At 36.9% G+C, this 21,750-nt stretch overlaps 1 protein-coding gene across 2 annotated transcripts in view; it reads left to right on the top strand.

The window, feature by feature from the left end:
• LOC127853021 (cation-independent mannose-6-phosphate receptor-like) overlaps positions 1-21,750 on the top strand; it is a 76,211-nt gene that overhangs the window by 32,339 nt on the left and 22,122 nt on the right. For both annotated transcript variants that reach the window (XM_052387137.1, XM_052387136.1), the window contains exons 20-35: positions 430-620; positions 2,333-2,413; positions 3,088-3,322; positions 7,014-7,154; positions 7,323-7,544; positions 7,677-7,746; positions 8,513-8,654; positions 11,097-11,247; positions 13,096-13,233; positions 14,277-14,536; positions 15,682-15,885; positions 16,224-16,370; positions 16,760-16,939; positions 18,248-18,449; positions 20,922-21,153; positions 21,497-21,642. In XM_052387137.1, coding sequence (XP_052243097.1) covers positions 430-620; positions 2,333-2,413; positions 3,088-3,322; positions 7,014-7,154; positions 7,323-7,544; positions 7,677-7,746; positions 8,513-8,654; positions 11,097-11,247; positions 13,096-13,233; positions 14,277-14,536; positions 15,682-15,885; positions 16,224-16,370; positions 16,760-16,939; positions 18,248-18,449; positions 20,922-21,153; positions 21,497-21,642 — 2,742 coding nt within the window. The remainder of the gene's footprint in view (positions 1-429; positions 621-2,332; positions 2,414-3,087; positions 3,323-7,013; positions 7,155-7,322; positions 7,545-7,676; positions 7,747-8,512; positions 8,655-11,096; positions 11,248-13,095; positions 13,234-14,276; positions 14,537-15,681; positions 15,886-16,223; positions 16,371-16,759; positions 16,940-18,247; positions 18,450-20,921; positions 21,154-21,496; positions 21,643-21,750) is intronic.

The following is a 21,750-nucleotide window of genomic DNA, read 5'->3' as shown; positions in this document are numbered from 1 at the left end:
GCTCCTTCGGTAGAAAGCTCGACCACTATATCCACGGACTGCTGGTTTTGACCCTGTGCGACCATACAACTTGTTTTTGGATTGGTTATGAAATCCTCCTTCCCCAGATTCTAGTAGGGCAGTTTTCAGTCACTGGCATAAGTATGTACACTTTATATTAGTGAACCAGCCAACCCAGTAAAATGTGGCCTGGTTAAGTTACTGCCTTGTAAATCACTGCTTTGCTGTAAAAAATGGTTAAATCACAGGCTAATCAGGGGTGACATTCTCTGCTTCTATGGTATTGTTTGTTAACTTTGTCTCTTTTAAACTTAAATCCAGCCTATATGGAAGGGTTTTCCCTGATTAGCAACTGCAGACTTGGACGACACTTCCCTCACATGAATGAAGCCCAGTTTTGCCTGTACACAGCTCGTGTTGTATTTACAGCTGGTCCAATCGGAGGCTGCCAGTACGCCTCTAACAGCCAGTCGTACAACATGGGATATATCCACTCCAAGCCTGTTGCCAATAATGGCACAGTGAGCCTGCACTACCGCAACGGAGACGTCTGCCACAAGGGGGCCCCGAACGAGTCCCACAGGAGCACCACCATCAACTTCCTGTGTGGCCAGTCTGAGGCAAGTGTTCATACGGCAAAAATGTTTTTCATGATTCCTTGGACATTCTGAAATCAAGGATTGAACTGTTTGATGGTCTTGTAAAAACATTTTTTAAATGTCCATTTTGACATACCATTATGAACCTATATGCACACAACTGAATGATTTTTAGCTCACCTGAGCACAAAGTGCTCATGGTGAGCTTTTGTGATCGCTTTTTGTCCGTCGTCCGTTGTGCGCCGTCAATATTTGCCTTGTTAACTCTCTAGAGTCCACATTTATTGTCCAATCTTCATGAAACTTGGTCAGAAGATATGTCCCAATGATATCTTGGATGAGTTCGAAAATGGTTACGTTTGCCTGAAAAACATGGCTGCCAAGGGGCGGGGCATTTTTCCTTGTATGGCTATAGTAAAAAGTTCAGAAATGATGTCTTTTGGTTGCAAAACATGGCCACCAGGGGGCCAGGGCATTTTTTATATATGCCTATATATATGGCTATAGTAAAATCTTGTTAACACTCTAGAGACCACATTTATAGTCAGATCTTCATGAAACTCGGTCAGAAGATTCATCTCAATAATATCTTGGACAGGTTTAAAAATGATGCCGGTTGGTTGAAAAACATGACCACCTTGGGGCATTTTTCCTTATATGGCTATAGTAAAACTTTATTAACACTCTAGAGGTCACATTAATTTTCCGATCATCATGAAACTTCGTCAGAAGATTTGTCCCAATGATATCTTGTATGAGTTCAAAAATGGTTTTGGTTGCTTCAAAAACATGGCCACCAGGGGCGGGGCATTTTTCCTTTGGCTATATATGGCTTTAGTAAAACCTTGTTAACACTCTAGAGGCCACATTTATTGTCCAATCTTCATGAAATTTGGTCAAAAGATTGGTCTCAATGATATCTTGGATGAGTTTGAAAATAATTATGTTTGCTTGAAAAACATGGCTTCCAAGGGGCGGGGCATTTTTCCTTATATGGCTATAGTAAAATCTTGTTAACACTCTAGAATCCACTTTAACTGTCCGATCTTTATCAAAGTTGGTCAGAAGATTCATCGTGATAATATCTTGGAAGAGTTAAAAAAATGATGCCGGTTGGTTGAAAAACATGGCTGCCAGGGGTCGGGGCATTTTACCTTATATGGCTATAGTAAAACCTTGTTTACACTGTAGAGGCCACATTTATTTTCCGATCTTCATGAAACTTGGTCAGAAGATTTGTCCCAATAATATCTTGTAATCTCAGGTGAGCGACTTTGGGCCTATGCCCTCTTGTTTTTTTTACTTCAGACCAACTTTAAATAAATATTATTATGCTTTATTTGTTTGTTTGGAATATGATTTATACCAAATTTAAACAATGTTTTTTTTTAAATGTTTAACTGGAAGAAACTTGATGAGATGGGATTTAAAGACATATTAACTTTTTTCAAAGGATATTTGTGTATGTTAGAAAAGTGATTTTTGATGCTGAACGTTATTACGTTTCTATGTCAAGCTTTATTAAACACCTAACACTGTTATCTTAAAAGCATTAAAAAGGAAAAATATATCTTTAAGGTTATGAATTGATTAATATTTAATGAAAAAGTATTTAAAAAAATGATTGCAGAGTTAAAATATTTAATCTGTGGTTCGTAAAGTGTATATGAAAATAAGCTATATGTCAGCCTTGATGCAAATTATTTTATCATTTTGCCAATGTTCACCTACAGTCTGGCCCCAAGTTTGTACAAGAGACGGACACCTGTGAGTATGTGTTCAACTGGATTACACCGGCGGCCTGCCCTCTACAGGTAAGCACTCGGGGACTTTGTAAAACTATTGATCTCCCTTTACCACATAGATACATATTTTGATGCATGTGTAGTCCCTTAGAAAGTTAAATTTAATTAAAGACTTTTCTTACTAGATTCAAGTTTTAAAGGTTTTATTTCCAACTCTTAGATACTGACGAGCAGCAAACAGCATAAACCTGAACAGACTGCGAGTTACTGGCAGGCTGTTCTGGTTTTATGCTGGTTGAAAAAGCCATTTTCACTTTGCTTCTGAGAGGGAAAGGGTTAAACCATCATTTACAGGTAGTGTTTAAGACGTTTTGGCTGATTCTTAGTTGTTGCTGGGTCATACATGTATTTTCTATGGAATGTAGTTTCTTTTTTCCCACATTTTTTTCCAAATTGATGTTTTAAATTTTCATTTGTTTAGAAATAGATTATTTAAGTGTGAATTTAAAAAGTGTCCGATTCGTACTATTCTAAGTAAAAATGTTATAAGTGTTCCAGACAAAGATATATCTTAGTACCTCTGTCCATAAACAAAACAAAAAGAATGTTCAATTGACTATTCTAAAGACTATGATAAATATTTCAAAGTTTCAGGTTGTACGATATATTTTTTAACCAATATACCAGTGTGGTTGTTAACAAAATTGTCACAAAGGTAACATCACTGTATGATTTTATGACAGTCAAGGACTGGTTCCAACTGTAAAGTCATTGAGCCGAGGTATGGCTACCAGTTTGACCTGACGAGTCTAATTAAGAAGGACGGTGACTATCACGTGAAGTCTGGCGACTATGACTACATCCTGAATGTTTGTGGGCCACTTGTTAATCCTGCCGTTTGTGGCACGAATGCAAGCGGCGTTGGTGCCTGTCAGACTAAACCATCATCCAATCCACTGTTTGTGCCAGTAAATGCAGGTTTGTCAGATATGAGCTGTGTTCCACGAAAACTTGGCTTAATGCATGTGCTCAAAGTGTTGTCCCACATTTGTCTATGCAATCCCCACAGGCTAATCAGGGAGGGCCCTTTCAGCTTTAATGGAATTTTTCAGAGCACACAGTCTAATCTAGGGTGATATGCACGTGCATTAAGCAAAGTTTTTGTAGAACCCGGCTCCATCGATTTTATCCTACTTTATTTATTACCTGTCAAGTAACACATTGTATGTGCAAGTTTGAAGTTTAGTTATGGTTTATTTATTGTAAAGTGTTTTTTTTAATATTACTTTTACCAGTATTGAAAAAGATTTTATTCTATCATCAGACGTGCATTGTCGAAATAAACCACTGTGGAATAAATTTTCCTCTATTTCGGCAGTGCTGAATTATAGCTGTCACGCGCGGCGGAGAATGGTCATATTACTCGGAATCAACTATAAAGTAATCATTTTTAGTAAAATCGAATCAGATTCAACAAAACAAACAATTTGATACCAAGATGTAATATATTTTTAACAAATAATGCAACTCAAACAGCAAAAAAACATTATTTACAAATATTAAGTGCGCGTACTCGTGACGTCATTATTAACACCTTATACGACACAATGCATGTTTTTTCCTGGTTCTTTCACGCTAAAGCTGCAGCTGCTTAGTGTGTTTTTATGCCCCCATTTCGAAGAAAAGGGGGTATATAGTTTTCGCACTGTCCGTCGGTCGGTCGGTCGGTTGGTCGGTCGGTCGGTCGGTCGGTCACACTTCGTGTCCGCTCTCTAATTCAAATAGTTTTCATCCGATCTTTACCAAACTTGGTCAGAAGTTGTATCCAGACAATATCTAGGTCAAGTTCGAATATGGGTCATGCTGGGTCAAAAACTAGGTCACGGGGTCACTTAGTGCGTTTCAAGGATTTAGCATGGTGTCCGCTCTCTAATTGAAGTAGTTTTCACCTGATCGTTACTAAACTTGGTCAGAAGTTGTATCAAGACATTATCTAGGTCAAGTTCGAATATGGGTCATGCCATGTCAAAAACTAGGTCACTGGGTCACTTAGTGCATTTCAAGGATTAAGCATGGTGTCCGCTCTCTAATTGAAGTAGTTTTCATCTGATCTTTACTAAACTTGGTAAGAAGTTGTATCAAGACAATATCTAGGTCAAGTTCGAATATGGGTCATGCCGGGTCAAAAACTAGGTCACGGGGTCACTTAGTGCATTTCAAGGATTAAGCATGTTGTCCGCTCACTAGTTTATGTGGCTTTCTGATTTATTTTGATATTCTAAGACATTTTTATGCCCCCAAAGGAGGGCATATAGTGATCGGACTGTCCGTTCGTCTGTCCGTCCGTCTGTCCTTCACACTTTGCGTTTAGATTTCGAAAAATGCTCATAACTTCTATGTCGCTTCTGATAGAAATTTCATATTTGGCATGCATGTGTATATGGACAAGGTCTTTCCATACGCACACAAATTTTGACCCCTGTGACCTTGACCTTGAACTTAGGGTCCGTGTTTAGGTTCGAAATCTGCGTTTAGGATTTGAAAAAAGCTAATAACTTCTATCAAGCGTTTACACAGTTATACTTTTATGTAGTGACAAAGTTACAGTTGGGGGCATCCGTGTCCTGTGGACACATTTCTTGTTTTCATTATTTCTTAAAAATCGGGGACGTAGAGGTATGATAAACAGAAAAACAGGTTAGTTACTGATCTTTTTGTAATGTATAAGCCTCGGCATGATTAAAATAATAAAACAATGTTTGCTTAAAATAACTTTGGGATTTTCCGTGTAGTTCGATTTTCCTATTCTATTTTTAGCCGGATTTTTTTCGAAAAAATCTCGGCTTATAGATTGATGTTGTCGGGCGGGCGGGGGGGGCGGGCGGGCGGGCGGGCGGGCGGGCGGGGTGGCGGCGTGCTCGAAAATGTTAAAGTTCTTATTTCATGGTATAACTTTGGTATGCTTGGACCTAGAGTCTTCAAACTTGACATGAAGGTTGGCCAGGATTAACAGATGACCACTGGTCATTTCAAGGTCATTCATTTGAAGGTCAAGGTCACTGTGACCTTCAATATAAAAAATGTTAAAGTTCTTATAACTTTGGTATGCTTGGACCTAGAGTCTTGAAACTTGACATGAAGGTTGGCCATAACTAGTTAGTAACCACTGGTCATTTCAAGGTCATTCATTTGAAGGTCAAGGTCACTGTGACCTTGAATGTAAAAATGTTAAAGTTCTTATTTCATGGTATAACTTTGGTATGCTTGGACCTAGAGTCTTCAAACTTGACATGAAGGTTGGCCAGGATTAACAGATGACCACTGGTCATTTCAAGGTCATTCATTTGAAGGTGAAGGTCACTGTGACCTTCAATATAAAAATGTTAAAGTTGTTATAACTTTGGTATGCTTGGACCTAGAGTCTTGAAACTTGACATGAAGGTTGGCCAGAACTAGTAAGTAACCACTGGACATTTCAAGGTCATTCATTTGAAGGTCAAGGTCACTGTGACCTTGAATGTAAAAATGTTAAAGTTGTTATAACTTTGGTATGCTTGGACCTAGAGTCTTGAAACTTGACATGAAGGTTGGCCAGAACTAGTAAGTAACCACTGGACATTTCAAGGTCATTCATTTGAAGGTCAAGGTCACTGTGACCTTGAATGTAAAAATGTTAAAGTTCTTATTTCATGTTATAACTTTGGTATGCTTGTACCTAGAGTCTTCAAACTTGAAATAAAGATTGGCCAGTACTAGAAGATGACCACTGGTCATTTCAATGTCATTCATTTGAAGGTCAAGGTCACTGTGACCTTCAATGTTAAAATGTTAAAATTGTTATAACTTTGGTATGCTTGGACCTAGAATCTCAAACTTGACGTAAAGGTTTGCAAGCACACTTAGATGACCACTGGTCATTTCAAGGTCATTCATTTCAATGTCATTCATTTGAAGGTCAAGGTCACTGTGAACTTAAATGTTAAAATGTTAAAATTGTTGTAACTTTGGTATGCTTGGACCTAGAATCTCAAACTTTGCTCATGCCTTGAAAAGTACTTACATTTCATTTTGACCTTTGAACAATATTTCAGTAATTTAAGTATTGCATTGACAAAAACACGAAAGGTACTTTCCTGTCATTTAAATCAAAAATCCGGCTTCAATGCGGTCATCTCCGACCGCGGAACTCTTGTTACAGAAATAATTTACGACTAAGAAAGTTGATGGGATAAACAGAACACTAGGTCGATGCCGAATAAAGCAAAGTTTATTTTGCTCGGCACGAAAATCTGAAACACTCGCCAAGGCTCGTGGTTCAGATTTTCTAAGCCTCGCAAAATAAACTTTGCTTTATTCGGCACCGACCTAGTATTCTCTATGCATTCATATTTCTAGTTATTATCACTTTCGTATTAGCATTAGTATCTATCATTTATGTGAAATTTAAAATTCAATAATTTTAAAATGTATAATACTTCATTTATAACTTCATTTTGATGCAAACTGCAGATGTTTGAAACATCAAAGTTAAATATTGTAAATACATGTATTGATATTTGTTTCCTCTTCTGTTAATAAAGACATTGTATATAAGATTGCTATTGTCCAGGTTAAAGTATCATAAAAAGTTGTAAGCATGTATTTATCTGTGTGTAAATGTTTTCATCAGGTCTTGGGAATGCCAACATAACATACCAAGGAGGGGAGCTTACTCTAACATACACAGAGGGCAAGGACAATTGCCATGGGAAATACACGCGGCAGACGATCATACGCTTCACCTGTGATGTAAGCCAGGATGGGTCCCAAGGTATGGTTATGATGTTGTTATGGAAAGGGAGTGTAATATGGAAATAAAAGAAAAGCCAGATGATGAAAGTGATGTAAATGAATTTGCTGTTGATGATGATTGTAATGATGGTGATGCTTGTAACGACGAAGACTTTCTTCTGTCTGGTGACAATCATATTTTCTTCAGGTCCAGTATTCATTGAAGAAGCTTTCAACTGTAAATACATATTTGAGTGGAAGACGCACCGCGCATGCCCCCCGTGGTCAGAGGGAGCCTGCGCTATCACCGGACCAGACGGCAAGAATTACGATCTCGGAAGTCTCACGTTAGATGACGATAATTACGAGTCCACAGATGGGAATATGAGATTCATCATCAATGTCTGCAGGTCTCTCATACTTCAGAAAGGTACTTTGGTTTGGTGGTGATTTTTCTATGGATTTTTATTTGTGCCCCTTTGTAACAATGGTTTTCTGTGTTGTTTTGTACGATACAAATGGGTTTGTTATCTGTTCTCAAGCCTGTTTGTAAACCTTTCAGACACCTATTGCCCCTATGATGCAGCTGCTTGCATGGTGGATCTCTCCAAGAACAACACTGATACCACCAAGTACGCTGTTTGATTTGTTAATTCTTTCCCACTAAGAAGCGAAGTGAAAATGGCTATATGCAACCAGCATAAAACCAGAACAGCCTGCCAGTAACTCACAGACTGTTTAGGTTTTATGCAGTCTTATAAGATCATAAAATAAATTAATACTAGTTACGTTTGATTGCTTCTTTGATGTATTTATTTTGCCATTGATTTATTTTACCCCACATGAATAAGGTACATTGGACTCCCTCTTTTGTCAGTTGGTTTGTCAGTCAGTCCACTAAACATATTCTCTGTTTGTGAAGCATACTTATTCTTTCTCAAGCATTTATATTGAAACTAACAATGTGTCATCACCATGAACTGTATATGTACAGAACGACTGAATCATTTGAAGTGGTCCCCACATTCCTTAGTTATGTACCAATTGACATGGCTTACAAAGCTATAATGGAGGATTAGTTTCCTTTGTGACAAGGCTCTAGTGAATATTGCAAACTGGAGGTTTAAATACATGCCTCTTCACAATTACCTTCTAAGAAATGTGGTGCGCAAATTATACAGTTATCTGTCAATTGATATATTTATTATCTGAACACTATTAGCGCAATATTGTTGCCAACTGCCCAAATACCTTTCCTTTGTAGCGCTCCAAAAATTTAATTTGATATTTAATTGGATAGATATTGGAATTACAGTGTACTAACACTTCTATAAGTAAATTCAGTGTTCTATGATACATAACTAAGGCCCTCATTTCTGTTCTTCATTGGTCTGACAGATACCTAAACATTGGTGAACCCAATAGCAACCAGATCGCCTACGTCAATGGTCATGTTGCCCTCACGTATACTAATGGTGTGAAGTGTGGAACGGGTACTATGACAACCAGAATTCTCTTCATGTGCGATGAAAAGGCCAAGGTTTGTGGAATTTGTAGTGGTCGTAAATGTATTTTAGTGTCCATTAAAAAAAAAAAAAATATGCTCAATGCATAGTTCCTGATAAGTTTATTGATCTCTTCTATTCTAATACTTACATCTGGGTAGCATCTGTGTTTCCAGAAAAAGTATCCATGAAATCAGAATACCTGCTATGGATGTTTTATTTGCTTTTACCTACAATAGGTTATGAATATACTTATTAAAAAGGAGCTCTATTTTATTTCTGGACTTTAAATAAAATACTTTCAACATTATTAATTTTGGTGTTTTTTGTATTCATGGAAACACATGCACCTTAAAAAAAACAAGATTAAGTTTAACTGTTAAGTGCATAATGAGTAATATGCTTTATTTAATTCATCATCACATGTCTAGGTATTCTATTACTTAAATCAGAATTCCAAATAAACAGCACAGGTCTTTTGATGGAAAAAGATAATTCAGAGATCATTAAGCAATAGAGGAGTCTAGATAACTCCGTTTTTTATGCATATAGTTGCCGCTTCGTCTGTCCCTCCGTCTGTCCGTGCACAATTTTTGTCCGGGTGATTACTCAGCAACTAATGACCGGAATTCAATGAAACTTTATGGGAAGCTTCACTACCAAGAGGAGATGTGCATATTATCAGCGGGTTCTGGTCGGATGATTTTTCACAGAGTAATGGCCCTTTGAAATTTTCCATTAAATGTACATATAGTGCAATTCTTGTCCGGGCTATTTCTCAGCAACTAATGACCAGAATTCAATGAAACTTTATGGGAAGCTTCACTACCAAGAGGAAATGTGCATATTATCAGCCAGTTCTGGTCGGATGATTTTTCAAAGAGTTATGGCCCTTTGAAATGTTCCATTAACTGTACATATAGTGCAATTCTTGTCCGGGCTATTTCTCAGCAACTAATGACCGGAATTGAATGAAACTTTATGGGAAGCTTCACTACCAAGAGGAGATGTGCATATTATCAGCCGGTTCTGGTTGGATGATTTTTCACAGAGTTATGGCCCTTTGAAATTTTCCATTGTACATATAGTGCAATTCTTGTCCGAGCTATTTCTCAGCAACTTATTACGGGAATTCAATGAAACTTTATGGGAAGCTTCACTACCAAGAGGAGATGTGCATATTAACAGTCGGTAATGGTTGAATGATTTTTCACAGAGTCATGGCCCTTTGAAATTTTCCATTCAATGTACATATAGTGCAATTCTTGTCCGGGCTATTTCTCCCCAACTACTGACTGGAATTCAATGAAGCTTTATGGGAAGCTACCTTGATGAGATGCGCATGTTATTAGTGGGTTCTGGTTAGATGATTTATTTAGAGAGTTATGGCCCTTTGAAATTTTTAGGTTGCTAAACCATCCATCGTATTATTTTGTCCAAAGTTATGCCCCTCAAGACGTTTCCTTTTATCTGAATATATAGTGCAATATTGTGACAAAAAAAACCTTTGGGGAGCATCACCTGTGTCCGACGGTTTCTTGTTTATCAAAGATTTTGTAGTAAGGATGTGATGTTAATCATTGACATAATTCCATAATCCCATATAAGCCTTGCTGTGGGAAAATGGAGTTTAATGCATGTGCGTAAAGTGTCGTCCCAGATTAGCCAGTATGCTATAGTCTGGTTGAGTCGTGGGTAATTTTCATGAAGTTGTTACATCACAAATATTTTATTAATATATGACCATGAATCATTATGAAAATAATAATTAACCTTTCTTCTTTAAGATTTGTTGCTTTTTTCCAAATGTTTATCGTCTTTTATCATCAAAATAATCGACTGTGTTGATAGTGTCAAACTACCATCATGAAAATAAGCTTCCGGTTGATTCGTGGGTTCTGATTGGCTGCCAGAATTTCAAGATTTGCATACTATAAATAGCCTTTAAACTGACCTTGCAGGGCAGGTTAATTTCTTGTGAAAAAATGTCAACAGCCGATGTAGCATGGTAAATACTTCTAAATAAACGATTTTGTGTTACTTTGAAACACTATATGAACAATACATAAATGAGAAATTATTTCATACCGACCTATCAAGTTATGATTAATTACACTATTTACTTGTTTTTGACGCATTTTTGATCGGAAAAAATGGTGACCTTGTCTAAACATTTTTCCGTAACGAACTGCATCATGTGCGAACATTCTATCGCGAGATTTCAGGCGATTTCTATACCCACGAATCAAACAGAACCCACGACTCAACCAGTAACAACCATATAGTCCGCCTAAAGTGGAGTAATTCTAAGAACAGACTTCCTTTTAAGGAAAAATTTCATAAAAGCTGTAAATTTGGTCCCTGATTAGCCTGTGCAGACTGCACAGGCCTGCCAGGGACAATACTTTACGCACATCATGACATGCATTAAGCCCAGTTTTCCCAGAGAGAGGCTTGAATATTTTGCTCTTCTTCAGGACACCAGTCCCAGCGACCATTTCAAGATCGGAGATTGTGAGCACCACTTCACGTGGACCACGTCTGCTGCCTGCCCCCTGAAGGATGCCACCACACCCGCACCTGTATCTGTGGGCAACATCACGTGTCGAGTGACTAACCCAAGAACTGGTGAGCTGTGTGGATATTTATATAAAATCTGAAACCTAAGTTATGACATGTCAATACAATTTCTAAATTGTCTGATGAAGAAAAGATTTGTTTAAAAATGTTAACACATGAATTAAAAAACTATCCTTGGTGTACTCAATTAATTGGGAAGTGTTTCTTAAGCATATGTCCCAAAGCATGGTTGGAGATGACAGTCAAACAGACATAAGTTATAATTATAGCGATCATCAATGAAGAAAGAAAATATGGTTTTGCTGTCGGTTTTTTGGTTTGTTTGTCATCAGCATTTCTGCTCTATTAGGTAAATACCGTAAAATCATTATTATTTGTGTGATACAACAATTTGTTGATTTTGTGGGTTGGTTGATGAGTGAATTTAACTAATACACATGGGTTAATAAATGTCTTAATGGTAAATGATGTCTCAATTACTCTCATTTTTTCTTAAAATAGAAATCCACATATTTTCATATCAACCAAAAAGTCTTCTTTGGAAAACCAAGTAATTTCATTGGAATGAATATAAGTGATTTAACAATATGTTTGTTCTTAAGAATCTTCAATTAACTTGGATTTGATGCCTGGGTCACATTTGATGTTTGATAGTCGAGAAAAGTAGCCTGACCAATTCAAAGTTATAGCCCTTTAATTTTCATAAGTACAATGTGTTTAAATAAAAAATATTTTGTCTTTGGATCACTTTCAAAGGCCATCAAAAATTATGTTTGACAAAGATGTTTTTTTGTGCTCTCTGAAAGGGGAGGCATACAGTTGCCAATTTTTCTGTTTTATTTAAGTTTTAAAGGTCTCATTTCCAACTCTTTTATGCTGGCTGCATATAGCCATTTTTCTTCGCTTCTGAGTTGGAATCAAATTTCCACATATTTGTTTCTTTCCTGTTCGATGTGGGTTTGTCTGTCCATCTGTCCGTCACAATTTTTGTTTCTGAAAAATTTATTTCAGGGAGTTATATTTGTCTTTCAAATAATAATTTCTTTGCATGTTAGATCTTGGACACTTTTTTGCCAGTCAACATAATTACATACCTTTGGTCATGAAAAATGTGTACATGTGTTCTACTTCTACCTCTGATTCAAATAGGGCAGTTGTCAGTTGATACCATAAGTATGCGTACTTATGCCAGTGTTTCACTATTGAGATCTGATAAGCTTCACCAGGCAAAATGTCCGAAATATTCTAAATGTCACGGGCTCCTTGCTAGACGGTCCAGCTTTGTTGTCAAACGTCCCGACAATTTTTAACCAGGTTTTCTGAAGGAAAAAACTGGTTATTAGATTGGTGAATGTCGGCGGGTGGGCGGAACAAGCTTGTCCGGGCCATAACTTTTTCGTTCATTGTGAGATTTTAAAATCATTTGGCACATTTGTTCACCATCATTGGATGGTGTGTTGCAATCAAGGTCACACTTTGAGTTCAAAGGTCAAAAATGGCTATAAATGAGCTTGTCCGGGCCATAACTATGTCATTCATTGTGAGATTTTAAAATCATTTGGCACATTTGTTCACCATCATTGGTCGATGTGTCCCACGAAAGAATTATGTCAATATCTCCAAGGTCAAGGTCCCCATGACTAAAAATAGTTTTATTTTGAAACAAAGGGGTTAATTATAAACAATCAGTTCAGTTTGAGTTGTCTCCCTTTATCAGACTTTTTTTTTCACATTGAAAACATGGTTTTGTGACAATTTTGTCCCTTGTTATTAAATGTCCCGATTTGGACCTAAAATATTTATACATGTATGTTAATATTTACTCATAATCATCATTTGACTTTCATGCTGTTAAGTAAAACATAAAAGAAAAAAACAAATACACCATTGTTTCAGGATATGTTTTCGACCTGTCACGACTCAAGTCCTTAACTACGGGTTGGAGTGTGAAGGAAGACAACGAACACCTGTATGAGTTCAACGTGTGTGCACCACTTGTGAACAGTGCCTGTGGAACAGCAGACAAAAACATGGGTTAGTATACATGCTTGAATATTACGTTAAATATTTTGGTGAAAATTGATAAGATATATACCTTCCATTTTCCAAATTTTGTTACCGTTTCTTAACTTGTAAATGCCTAAAGAGATGTTTACATTTCTGAAAATTGTTATCCATGACCAGCAAATGTAGCACAGCATACAGAAAATGGATTTGTATACATGCTTGAACACTATGTTAAATGTTGTTTTCAAAATTCATAAAATAAATGCTTCACATTTTTTAGATAATGTTGGTCGTTAAATGGTTGTTTCCATTTCTTAACAAGTAAATGCCTGAAGAGATTTTCACACTTTTGCAAGTTATTATCCATGACCAGTTGACGTGTGGCATACATTACCTACCCATGAAAGATCACAGTTAAAGTTCACAATGTGTCAAAGCAGAAAGAAGTGGTAGTAATCTCCCTAAAGATAACACTATTCAAACTAAACATGTTAACCCAAGCCTATCCGTAAAAAGACTAGTTCCCAATTTAAGTTCACCATTTTTTTAAACACTATATAAGGTTGGTAATCTCCATCAACCAGAAACAGGAGTCTTGCTCTTGGAAAATGAGGCTTAATGCATTTGCATAAAGTCGTCCCAGGTCAGCCTGTGAAGTCCACACATGCTAATTGAGGTCAACACTTTTTGCTTTTATGTTGGTTTTTGTTTTTAATAAGTCTCTTTTTAACCCTTCCAGTGCTGTAACCGAATTTTGAAGGCCTTTGCAAACAGTTTGGATCCAGATGAGACGCCACAGAACGTGGCGTCTCATCAGGATCCAAACTGTTTGCTATTCTGATAGTATTTTTTGAAAAAAATCTAAGAAAATGCTAATTTTAGAATATCAGCAGACGACATTTTAGCAGACAACAAATTTCCCAGCATGCAAAGGGTTAAAGAAAATCTAGTCTAAGCAGAAAATGTCGTCCCTGAGAAGCCTCTGTGGACTTCATTTAGGCATTTAGTCAGAGCTTGGCTAGTTGAAAGCTTTTTATGCTTATTTCCCTCATTTTCACCATCTATTTCAGGGGTCTGTCAGTCTCAAATATCAGGTACCAATAAGTACAATGCGGGAAATGTGGTCTCAAACCTCTGGTACGATGATGGTGTGGTGATTCAGTCGTTCAGCGGTGGAGCTCCATGCCACAATAACCAGTTTAACCGCAGCACTACGGTCAGCTTCATATGTAATGATCATCATGGCATCGGTCGCCCCGTGTTTCAGAGCGAGACAGACGACTGCACTTACTATATCGCTTGGATGACTGACCTCGTCTGTGAGATAGATGTGAGCAATGGAGCCTTGATTTTGGAAAAATGGGTTTAATGCATGTCTGTTAAGTGTTGTCCCAGATAAGCATGTGCAGTCCACACAGGCTTATCAGGGACAATACTTTCCTTAAATGGATTTTTGCTTGCAAGAGACTTCCTTTAAATAACACATTTCATAAAAGCTTAAAGTTTTTGTCCCTGATAAGTCTGTGCAGACTGTACAGGCAAATCTGGGACAACACTTTTTGTACATACATTAAGCCCAGTTTTCTCAGACAGAGGTTCAATTTTATTGGTTTCAGTATTTGTAGTGCAGATTCCCACATCTGCGAAAACAATCTAATCTGTTGGTCAAAAGAACACTGAACTATTTGATGCACTAATACAAGTTTTGTTCAGAGAATTTTAGTTGATTTGGAATGTGATTTGTAAAGGACTTAAATAGGTTGAGCTTATTGTATATTCATGAATTAGTGTTTTTCCTAAATCTTGATAATTACAGAGCAAGATGTTAGCGATTTGGTTTGAATTTCTCTCTTTCTGCTTTTTTAACAATAATTTCAACTAATACTTTGGGCTTGTAATTTAAAGAACAGGTGGTTGGATGAATGAGAATTACGGCCCTGTTTACAATCGTCTTCTATTTGACAATATGGCCATTTTGTTAAGCAAATAAATACACTTTGGACTTGTGTTAAATTAGAAAAGTTTGATTGCTAGTACTAGAATGAGGAAACATTACATTATAGTAATCAGTACTAGAATGAGGAAACATTACATTATAATAATCAGTACCAGAATGAGGAAACATTACATAATAATAATCAGTACTAGAATGAGGAAACATTACATTATAATAATCAGTACTAGAATGAGGAAACATTGCATTATAATAATCAGTACTAGAATGAGGAAACATTACATTATAATAATCAGTACTAGAATGAGGAAACATTACATTATAATAATCAGCCAGTGAATTTGTGACATTGGCTTCATGTTGCATTTTCTTTACATAGCAAAGTTGTGAAACAAAAATCAAATGTGGGCAAAGTTGTGACATACACACACTACTCTAGTTTGCTATTAGGCCCTTTTCAATACAGAATTGCATTCAATTGACAAACCAGCCATCAGTCAATTATTCAAACTTTCTTGCAGGCAAAATGCACCGTTGATGTTGGATCAACGACCCTGGACCTGTCCCCATTGTCTCGTGTGACTGACAAGGTGGTTTCATCTACGTACGATAACTCCAGCTTCTACCTCAGCGTGTGCTCACCTTTGACCCCCGTTGCCGGGTTGCTGTGCCCCACAGGGGCCGGGGTGTGCCAGGTGATCCCTGGGAATAACAACATGCAGATAGTAGGTGTTCTGAGTCAGGCCATTTCTGCAAACAACCATAGTAAAATCTTAACTCAATGACTTTAGTAAACAAAGGTTACCATTATTGAAACCAATAATTTTGTAGATGGTACCATAAATGAAAAACATATTTCTTTTTCTATGTTCTTATTCAAAATCTCAATATATTTCTCATCATAGCTAGCAGGGCCTTTTTGTTACATAAAGAAGATATTATTTATTTAATGCCTTCAGTGCCTTTTGAATGAACAGAAATTGCATATTTTCAATGTGTTGTGTTTTATTTACCTCCCTGTTTGAGTTTTATTATTTGACCATGCCATGTTGAATGTTGCTAGAGCCTGGGTAAGCCAGGTGCCCACCCAATCTGGGACAGCGTTACCAAGGCGATCGTGCTGGTGTACGTGAATGGCTCACAGTGTGACTCAAACCGGGCCAAGAATTTCACCTCCAAGATTATCTTTAAGTGTGGTACTGATGCAAGGGTAGGTTGCCATTGTGATGCTTTTGACACAGGTTATTACAATCAGTAAAAATGTGAGGAATTGAGGACTTTGGATGTAGTATTAACTGTTGAGCAGATATAATAACACTTCGATAAGTTAATATTTTCTGTATAAAATTTGAATTTAAAAAGTCATTAATCAAGTCTCAAAACTTAGTAGTCTAAATAACATTGTAATCTATTTTATTAAAAATAAAGAACAACAACAAAAAAAGAAAGAAAATTAAATCCTCACAAAACTTTACAGTGTTATAAATAAAATTATTATAAAGTTTTAAGGTTCTAGAGTTATACAATAATTTCTATATAATATATAAAGAAATAATATATAAAGAAATACAAAGTTACACCAATGTCATGTGATTTCAGAGCAGCCCGATGTTCGTCTCAAAGGATGGCTGTGAGTTCACATTTACCTGGGACGTGCCGCAGGCCTGTCTCTCTGTTGTCACCCCTGCCCCACCCACCGTGAACGTGTGTGGGTACAATGACCCAATAACCGGACAAAACTATGACTTCACTCAACTGAAGAAATCCACTCCATATGAAGTAAATAGCTTAGTTCGTGTCTAGCGGTATTCCTTTACCTGAAAAACAAATGTTTTAATACGTTCATGATATGATGATGTACTGTTTGTGTGTTTAAATATTTCTAGAACATTTGATATTATCTTATTTTTTGGCATTCACTACGAATATCTGATAGTATCTAACTTAATTCACTTTGATTATCATATACAGTGGAAACCCTCTAAACCGGAACAATTGCCAGATAGTGTCATATTAAAGGGTAATTTTCAGAAGTTCTTGAAGCAGTTGCATTTAGATATTCATTTAGATTTTCAAATTGGCAATTAAGATAACTTAGACTAAAAATTCCTAACCTCCTTGTAAGCGAAGGCGCATAAAATTGTCTCTACAAGACAAAATCAAACTGATCAAAGTGTCAAAGATGTTACCTTAACCTACACTCAAGATGCTGTCAGGGGATATCGTGCGAAAAAAGCAAGATCAAGCAGGCAGCGTCCAGGACAATGTCTGCTCTCTATTTCGATATGATCATAATGAAACTTGTTGATTTTTGGGCATCTCAGATAAAAGTTTAATAAAAGCAGCCAGATTACCTGAAGGGCTTCTGAAATAAAGCCTTTGAATTATAAAAAAATGCCCAAATTAAATTTGTCAACTTTATAACTAAGAAAGTTGTAATCAGTATCATCATCAAGCTTTGTGACAATGTTTGTTTGCGTTATATCTTGATCAAGTTTGATGAATAGAGAGATCAATTTAAGCACTTCTGAATTAAGGGCCTTTTTAAGCAAAAACTGGCCAAATTTACTTCAACTGACCTCTTACTCACGTAGTTACATTATATCATTATTAAACTTTGTGAAAATATTATTGGACCAAAAATTTTCACCAAGTATGTAAAAAACAAGATTACCTGAAGCCCAAAATGTGTTAAATTAACCTTGTCTGATATTTTACTCAAGTTCAGGGTAACCCAAACCTGTCAATGGGCACATTCGTTGACAAGTTGGCACACTTGTTAATTTGTCACATCAGTTATTGGCCTGTATTCACCAACCAATTGTTAGACTTAAGTCTAAAAATAAAGAACTTTCTGACAACTTTAATGTGTTTTATGGTATAATACTGTACACTATGACTTGGAATTAAACACTTCTAAATGCACAATTATTTGTTTTGATCAATTCATTTATAACACAAAAGGTATTTCTAGCCTGTACATATTTTTTATGTTTTTTTCTTGGTTCTTTTTTTATTCTTTATTCTATGTAGTCTAAGTATTGGTTGGTGAATATGGGCCCTTGATTTGTTCTTGATTTGCTTCAGGTAAAAGATGACTCTACTGGGTCTGTGTACCTGGTCAACATGTGTGGCAATGTGACAGGGCCAGACATACCGTTGAACTGTAGTAGCTCAATGGTGTGTCGCAAATCGGATGCCGTCTCCTTTGGGACTCCCTCTCAGTATAGCGCATTGAAAGAAGGGGAATCCATCAAATTCACTTACGGCCAGGGTGGAATATGCCAAGGTAGGTTTACTGTCTTACAGTCCATAACCTATGCTCTCACAGGACTTTTTTTATCCCCGCCATATGCCGAGGGATATTGTTTTGGCGTTGTCCGTCCATCCGTCAGTCCATCTTTCCGTCCGTCTTTCCATCCGTCCAGAGCCATTTCTTGGACGTGCTTTGGCGGATTTCATTGAAACTTGGCATGAGTATATATATATATATATATATATATATATGGATAAGAGGATGATGCACGCCAAATGGCATTGTACACCATCTGTTAATAACAGAGTTATGGCCCTTTGTATCTTGAAAAAAATGCATTTTTTGAGTGTCAAATATAACACTTTTGTGTCCAGAAGCATATTGGCGGGTGATATCAATTCAACAAATTTGCTTGTTTTAATAGCATGGTTCATATTCTCATGGGCTAACATTATTTTGCTTAGTTCACTTACGGCCAAGGCTGAACATGCCAGGGTAGATTACTGTCCATCTTATGGCCAAGGTGGAACATGCCACAGTAGGTTACTTTCCATCTTATGGTCAAGGTGGAACATGCCAGGGTAGGTTACTTTCCATCTTATGGCCAAGGTGGAACATGCCACAGTAGGTTACTTTCCATCTTATGGCCAAGGTGGAACATGCCACAGTAGGTTACTTTCCATCTTATGGCCAAGGTGGAACATGCCACGGTAGGTTACTTTCCATCTTATGGCCAAGGTGGAACATGCCAGGGTAGGTTACTTTCCATGGCCTGTGCTCTCACAATGACTTTTTTGCTGATTTTATGTCATTTTTAGGGTCATATTTACATGGGCAAAGATTTTGCATTGAAGCAAGATTCTAAATTCCCAGTTAAATTATTATGGCTGATTACTTGACTTTCAGTTGTATGGGTATAAGAAGTGTTCAACTCAGAACATTCCATTGTGTATAAATGTATCTATACATGTTTATTAGTGTAGGTATTAATTATTTCTTCTTGTTTTACAAATATTTGGCGAATTGACTCTAAACTTCCCAACTTAAGGTGTATATTACATACTTATATTTCCAAAAAGGTTTTTGTTGTCTGGACCAAATTAGAGAACTCCAGATAAGACTGTTTTTGAGTAAAGAATATTTACAACAAGATGTGTTTGTGAAACACTATGTCCCCCCCCCCCCATATATGTTATCTTTGACCTTGAAGGATGACCTTGACCTTTCACCACCCAAAATGTGTAGCTTTATGAGATACACATGCATGCCAAATATGAAGATGATATCTTTAATATTGCAAAAGTTATGGCAAATGTTTAAGTTTGACGCAAACCAACAAACAAACCAACAAATAGACAGCGCAAAAACCAGTATAGACTGGGGGACATAACCATTAGTATTATTACCTTTAAGATATTCCGAATAGACATTATAAAATGTAACAAGAGGCTAGACAAAGCACCATCAAGAAAAACGAACTATTGGTACTGGTCAGTATTTAGTGTCTCATCATAAACATTTTAACTTTGAAAGACAAGTTTTATTATGTATCTTCTTAAACTTGGCTTGTATGATTAAAATGGTTGTGTGCACCTTTATATTTTGTTATGAATGAATAAGAATACAGAAATAATATGAACCATAAAGGCTTTTATTAACCTCTGGATACCCTGAAAAGCGGAGATTAAAAAAAAAAATACATGCATCCGCAAGCTTGGTTGGACCACAAATCTTAGGAACGTGGGTTTCATCCCCCCTGCCCTGCCACAATCCTTTCTGCCGCCATTGTCTCCTTACCTCTGATTCAAGTAGGGCAGTTGTCACTTTCTGGCATCAGTATGTGCACCTGTAAACAGGCTGGCCCAGGTAAAGTTTACTAAACCCCATAATATGACTGTAACACTGCAAAAAACAACAACAACTTAAAAAAACAAAAAAGATCAGGAAGTACTGTACCTGTAAGCATATGCTTTGTAAAAAAAGTGTAAATGCTGGTACTTCATGGCTCACCCACTTTGTTAATATCACTTTTTATCCCACGCCATAGGCGGAGGGATATTGTTTTGGTGTTGTCTGTCCGTCCGTCCATCCTTCAGTCTTTCCGTCCGTCCGTCTTTCCGTACGTCCGGAGCCATATCTTGGAAGTGCTTTGGCAGATTTCATTGAAACTTGGTATGAGTATATATATGGATAAGAGGATGATGCATGCCAAATAGCATTGTATACCATCTGTAAATAAGGGAGTTATGGCCCTTTGTATCTTGAAAAAAATGCTTTTTGTGTGTGTCCGGAGCCATATCTTGGAGGTGCTTTGGCGGATTTCATTGAAACTTGGTATGAGTATATATATGGATAAGAGGATGATGCACGCCAAATGGCATTGTACACCATCTTTTTTGAGTGTCAAATATAACCCTTTTGTGTCCAGAAGCATATTGACGGGGGATATCAATTCAACGAATTTGCTTGTCTTTGTTGGTATTAAACATATTTATATCATTACAGAATCAAAGAAAGCTGAGAGTCACATTCTGTTTCAATGTGACCCTGGGAATCTAGGAACCCCGGAGTTCTTGACAGGGTTTGGGTGTGATATTGAACTCCTGTGGCGCACGTCTATTGCCTGCGCGTGGATTGTTAACCCTTGCAGAGCAATCATTGATGGACATTTGTATGACCTGTCCCTGCTTTCAAAGAGCACTGGTGCATGGAGTGTTGTGGATTCGAAGAAAAATACGTAAGATTGCATTTCTGTTGACCAACTTTCATATATATTGGTGTGCTGTAATTACATGGGCTCATTAATTCCATAGAGATTTATCATTTTTTTAAATATGTAATTCTAATGTACGTCTTCCATAATAATAATTTAATAACTAGTCTTAATATTTCTTCAATCTTTCATTATGGTTAAAAACTACAATTCAACAGATAAAAACTAATTTTATGTTATCTAGAATTTGGGTTTAACTTTAGTTTTTTATTATAAATAAGAAAAAAAACTTAGCTAGAGATTGTTGTTTTTTAAATACAAAATAATAAAAAGATATTTTAAAAGTAACAAACACTTCTATTTTCAGCTACTTTTTCAATGTCTGCTCTGCCCTCAAGGGAGGTTACCTTGGTGATGGTTGCCAGCGTGGAGCCATCGCATGCCGCAAGTCCTCATCGGGAGTTGTTGAGTCCCTCGGGAGCGCGAGCGCTACGAAAGACATGTACATTGATGGTGAGGTTGCAACTCTCAATTAACTCTTTCCCACTCAGAAGCAAAGTGAAAATGGCTATATGCAACCAGCATAAAACAAAAAACGACCTGTAGTAACTAGCAGTCTGT

The sequence above is a fragment of the Dreissena polymorpha genome, chromosome 12 (assembly GCF_020536995.1).
Source record: "Dreissena polymorpha isolate Duluth1 chromosome 12, UMN_Dpol_1.0, whole genome shotgun sequence".
NCBI classification, from domain to species: Eukaryota; Metazoa; Mollusca; class Bivalvia; order Myida; family Dreissenidae; genus Dreissena; species Dreissena polymorpha.
The sequence above is the reverse complement of the archived record's forward strand: the minus strand, read 5'-3'. Positions and strand labels throughout refer to the sequence as shown.